Source organism: Notothenia coriiceps, unplaced genomic scaffold (assembly GCF_000735185.1).
Source record: "Notothenia coriiceps isolate Sejong01 unplaced genomic scaffold, NC01 NC01_scaffold00026831, whole genome shotgun sequence".
NCBI classification, from domain to species: domain Eukaryota; kingdom Metazoa; phylum Chordata; class Actinopteri; order Perciformes; family Nototheniidae; genus Notothenia; species Notothenia coriiceps.
The window spans coordinates 1-5,898 of record NW_011359532.1 but is presented as its reverse complement, the minus strand read 5'-3'; the positions used below and the strand labels follow the sequence as shown (position 1 = coordinate 5,898).

Below are 5,898 nucleotides of genomic sequence, written 5' to 3'. Positions count from 1 at the left end.
ATCCATCCATCTATCCATCCATCTATCCATCCATCTATCTATCCATCTATCTATCTATCCATCCATCTATCCATCTAGAACCTGAATGACACTTCAAGTAATTGTAGGAATAGAACATACTAAGGATATTGTGTTTGCGCATTGTTTTGGATGACTGTCCCCATACAAAGGCACTGAGCCACGGCAAGCTTCAGCTCAAACTATACATCCATGGTGGCTTTGTGGAGGCAGCGAGCTGTGCATGAATGAGAAATGTTTTACTGGAAAAGAAGGCAGGGGGGGAGGTTACAGAGTTCGAGGCGAGGATGGGGAGGGACGTCAGAGTGAGATGTTTTTGCCGGCAGAGCTGAGGTCAATGGGTTCACTCTTCACTGTGTGCTGAACACGAGCTCCTCAGCCTGCGCTCACAAAGACATGCAAACAGGTTGAATGGAGCTCAGTGGATAGTGCGCTGAACTTCGAATCAGGGGGTAGCAAGTTCGAGTCCCACTGCAGTCAGCATGTCGTTGTGTCCCTTNACGATACGATACGATACACGATATTGAGCTCACGATACGATATATATCACGATATTCAGCCAACGATACGATTCGATATAATTCGATACACTTACATCATGATGTAAGTGTATCGAATTATATCGAATCGTATCGTTGGCTGAATATCGTGATATATATCGTATCGTGAGCTCAATATCGTGTATCGTATCGTATCGTGAGATTAGTGTATCGTTACAGCCCTAATAGATATATGGATAGATAGATGGATGGATAGATGGATAGATAGATGGATGGATAGATAGATGGATGGATGGATAGATAGATGGATGCATGGATAGATAGATGGATGGATAGATGGATAGATGGATGGATGGATAGATGGATGGATGGATGGATAGATGGATTGATGATAGATAGATAGATGGATGGATGGATGGATAGATAGATAGATAGATGGATAGATAGATAGATGAATGGATAAATGGATGGATGGATGGATGGATGGATGGATGGATAGATAGATGGATGATAGATAGATGGATGGATGGATAGATAGATGGATAGATAGATAGATGGATATGGATGGATGGATGGATGGATAGATAGATGGATGATAGATAGATGGATGGATGGATAGATAGATGGATAGATAGATGGATAGATGGATGATGGATGGATAGATGGATAGATGTAGATGGATGATGATGGATGGATGGATAGATGGATAGATGGATAGATAGATGGATAGATGGATAGATGGATGGATAGATAGATGGATGGATGGATGGATGGATGGATAGATGGATGGATGGATGGATAGATGGATAGATGGATGGATGGATGGATGGATGGATGGATGGATGGATGGATAGATAGATAGATAGGTACTTCATTGGGAATTGTTTGCGTTGCAGCAGCATAAAAAAACACAGGGCAATGTGCATAAGAGAAACTAAGACACAGAAATAAACAGTGCAATATATTTCAGAAATAGAAATAAAATAGCGTTAAAAGATAAAACATATATATACATGTGGAAATACAAATGTCCAGTAACAAATATAATGCAGGATATTATTGTGCAAGAATGGATTATTCAATATTAAATAGAATATGAATGTAAAATGTCCAGTGGGATTTTAAGTCCAGTTATTAAGAGAAGCTATGGAGCAGACATAGTTATAACTTTGAACAAAATGATTAGAAATGTATTTATTTCTCAATCTTCGGATATGCACTGAATGCTCCCAACCCACGACCAACATTTAATATCCATTGAGAGCAGTCTATAGTGCATCTGTGTCCTGTGTGACCATGTCTGTGTTCCTTAACCATCGCTGTTTTTCTTCCTGAGAGAGTTACCGCAGGAGGCGCCTCTGCGTTCTTTTTAGAGTTCATAACATAGCATTACAGAGAGAGGACTGAGTGAGGCTTTAGGTGTATACATGTTGGCATAAGGACAAATGTGACCACGCTTTTTTTTAAAAAGGGAGCAAGTTGGGTAAACCCCAAAGCAATGCAGTCTCATTTTCTGAAGAATCTGCTGCTGCTGGTGGAAGGGTGGGAAAAGCATGTGCTGATCAAACATTGTGTAAATCACAGGAAACATATGATTATGGCTTACGGTGAGGAGGAAGAAGGATGACCACCCTAATCAACTCTAATGTAGGACTTTTTTAAGCAAGCACTGGCTGTTCTGACATGGTCCGTATATTTATATAGTGTACAATTAATGACATGACATATCCCTTTCTTGCTTCCTCAAGCCAAAGTAACTTATAAATGTTGCTGGAGAGTGTGGAGTGGAAAAGGCTCAGTCGACATAATATTGTTGACTGAGGATATGGACGTATGCATACTTCCTGTTCATCTGCTGGCTTTGACGTCACACTCACCCTCAACAGCTCCTTCTCCACTCGGTATGAGAAGTGGCAAATAGTTCCTCCGCAGCAATTCACCTTCTCATCTCATTCCCTGTAAGAAGCGATTAGGGATAACTTGTGCCACCTCACCAGAGGGTCAGTGTTGTTTATCATAAGATTTGGCCTATCACAATAAAATAACATTTGGAAAGAAATCCTGTTATTCAGACTCCACATTGTAGCTTCCTCAAAGTCCAAAGAGATCTTGCAACCAGGCTTGGGGAGTAACAGATTACATGTAATGGATTCAATCAGTATACCAAAAAATTACTAGCAGGATTACAATGTAACTAAAAAGCTAAAAAACAGCATGTTGTATTTGTTTTAAAAGAAGCAGATGTTATTTCTCCTTTGTTAGCTGTACTGTTCTGTAAGCTAATACTTTAATTGTGAATCTATACGCCTACTGCCTGAATCTGCTTTGTGGTTTTCACTTTCTTTGGTTCATTTGTTCTTTTTCTAATTCAGCAGGTGAACCTATAGAATAGTGTGTGTGAGCTTAACTGTGTGTGTTAAACTAACATTTTCTGCCAGCTCAGATTTTATATCTGCTTTTTTGAACCGTAGTATGTGCTCATGTGTTTCATTGTTGGTGTGTATGAATATGCTTCATGAAAGGTTTTCCTTTTAAATCAAATCTATGAGCAGAGGACACATTTCTTATCCGAAAATATCTTATTTCCCCTCGGTGATTTTGTTCTGTTGTCGTGCATAATACACCTATGGGAAAAAGATCTTATTTTCTTTCTCTTGTTTTTATTTAGAATGCATTTTATATCTAAAGAATCAGAAATCAACAGGAACTAATGATTACCTTAATATTGTGACACTCAGATTAGCTTACTGATTAATTCGTTTTGTTTAAACATAACTAGTAATTCTATATTTTAAGTCTTCCCGCCTTTTTTCTCTGTTTACAAATGTTCAAATCTTTTCTCCACGCAGAACTCCATCAGACACAACCTGTCGCTGCACAGCCGCTTTGTGCGCATACAGAACGAGGGGACGGGCAAAAGCTCCTGGTGGATGTTGAACCCCGATGGGGGTAAGAGCGGTAAGTCGCCGCGCCGCAGAGCCGCCTCCATGGACAACAACAACAGTAAGTTTGCCAAGAGCCGAGGAAGGGCCACAAAGAAAAAGGTACAGTCCCCCTTTTTATTAACACTATACTCGCTCATACAATCAGTGTGTTCTGTATGTGTGTATTTTTCTCACAGCTCTGCTTAATCTCTAGAAGTTAGATTCTTTGAAAATACAGTCATCTGCTCTCTTAGAAAATGTGCTCTAAGTCACGATTATCCTGTGGAAAATAATCACAATTCAAGATATAATCCTTATAATAATACAAATATGTTTAAAATGGCATTAAAACATACTGCCATGTGTTTTTCTCACAGCTCTGGTAAATCTGTGTTAATAGAATAGTTTGACTTTTTAGAAAATACAGTCATCTGCTCTCTTAGAAAACGATTATCCTGTGGAAAATAATCACAATTCAAGATCGATTTAATCATAAAAATGTGTTTAAAATGGCACTAAAACATACTGAATATACCTAAAATGACCGTAAAGCAATAATTATATTTATTGCTACAAATACAAGACACACTTTTTTTTAGGAAACATCATCTTTAGTAAAAAACAATATTTATAGTGTTGTTTATTAATGGTAGCCTGGTTCATGTTTTCCTATCTTTAGATGGCTCTACAGGAGGGGGTTGAGGGGGGGGACGGCAGCCCTGGTTCCCAGTACTCCAACTGGCTGGGGAGCCCAAACTCTCACAGCAACGAGGACTTTGAAGCCTGGAGCTCCTTCAGGACGCGCACCAGCTCTGACGCCAGCACCCTGAGCGGCTGCCACTCGCCTTTCCCTCCTGACCCGGACGACCTGGGGGAGTCTGAGGGCCACATGATGTACCCCGGAGCGTCGGGAACCAAGATCACCTCCTCTCTGCCCAGCCTGTCCGAGGTGGCCGGGTCCATACACGGCTCAGAGATGGTCATGGAGGGTCTGCTGGATAACCTGAACCTGCTGCCCCCTAAAACCCCACAGCTGGTTTCTGACTCCGCACATTCATCAAATGCTGCCATGCTTCAGAGCGGCCCCTACAGCTCCCCCGGCTTGACCCCGCTCCCACAGAAAGACTACCGTAAATGCATGTACAGCCAGGTCAGGATGAGTAACCTGCCCCCCGCCCCCATGCAGGCGCTCCCACAGACCAAGCCGGGCTTTGGGGCTTATGAGAACCAGTACATCTGCCCTGCTGGCCTCCTTAAAGAGCTGCTGACCTCAGAAGCAGAAGCCAATAGGGAGGTGGGGAGGGGAGGTTGCCAACTGCCCCCTTACAGCCGCCAGAGCCACATGGGGGGTCACAACGGGGCGAAAATGATGAATCCTCCTCAGAGTCACCCTCATGTAAATCCACAAGCTATACATAGACAGGGTCCTCCGAGCTCACACGATTTGAATAGCTGTAACATGATCCCCCTGACTAGTCTGACTAGTCCTTCAGGGGCCCCTCATCGAATGACCAGCCTGAGGACATTCATGCAGCTGCCTCACACACACCCCACACACACTTACTCTGTTTCCACGGGCTACGGCAACACCAGCGGCTACAGGGCGCTCGGCTCGGTTCACCCTCACCTTCATCACCAGGAGCGGCTGCCCAGCGACCTGGACAACGTGTCCATCGAGAGGCTTGAATGTGACATGGAGACGGTGCTCCATGACACCCTGATGGATGGCGGGGCCCTCGACTTTAACTTTGACCCCTCAGCTGGGTTCCCCCAAAGGGTGAAGACCACCACACACAGCTGGGTGTCAGGGTAGGAGCCATGGTGGGGGACAAAAAGGTGAGACTGACATAAGCGTCTGGCAGGAAGTTAATGGTAATGGTGTTACCTTGGTTGGTGATTGGCTAATGGTTACACAAAACAAAAAATGGTTATGACATCATAAAGTGGCCAAAATCTGATCAGCTCATTTTCAGACAGGTTTTTATCAGAATCAGAATAACTTTATTAGTCCCACAGAGGGGAAATGTACGTAGTTAGAGCAGAAAAAAAGAGCCACAGACAGATTAATGTTACATATGTTACATGCATTAAAAAGTACTAAGTTATGATATAATAAACAAATATAATAAAAAAAAAGGTTACATCATTTTCAAAATACACATCCTGTAACAGTTCTTAGGATTTAGCAGCCAGGTATATATAGCACAGTGTTAACGGCATATATATATATATATATTACACATAGCAAGGGGTGTTATAGTCTGTGTTATGGTATGTGTGTGGGGGGGGGGGCGGTTCTACTAGGGGCTGTGCTGGTTCTACAGTCTGACGGCTGCAGGAAGGAAGGACTTGCGGTATCTCTCCCTGAGACAGCGGGGGTGCAGCAGCCTGTGTAAATGGATCAGGACAAAAAGAGAGAGAATCTTTTTTCCTGAAACTTTCAGAGTCTCTTTACA

General features: G+C 42.6%; 1 protein-coding gene across 1 annotated transcript in view; it reads left to right on the top strand.

Annotated features, from left to right (window-relative positions):
* Nucleotides 1-5,369, top strand: part of LOC104957347 (forkhead box protein O1-A) — a 16,757-nt gene extending 11,388 nt beyond the window's left edge. The window contains exons 2-3 of the mRNA XM_010784968.1: nt 3,368-3,562; nt 4,122-5,369. Of these exons, the coding sequence (XP_010783270.1) occupies nt 3,368-3,562; nt 4,122-5,255 (1,329 nt within the window). The 3' untranslated portion in view covers nt 5,256-5,369. The remainder of the gene's footprint in view (nt 1-3,367; nt 3,563-4,121) is intronic.
* Nucleotides 5,370-5,898: the final 529 nt, after the last annotated feature.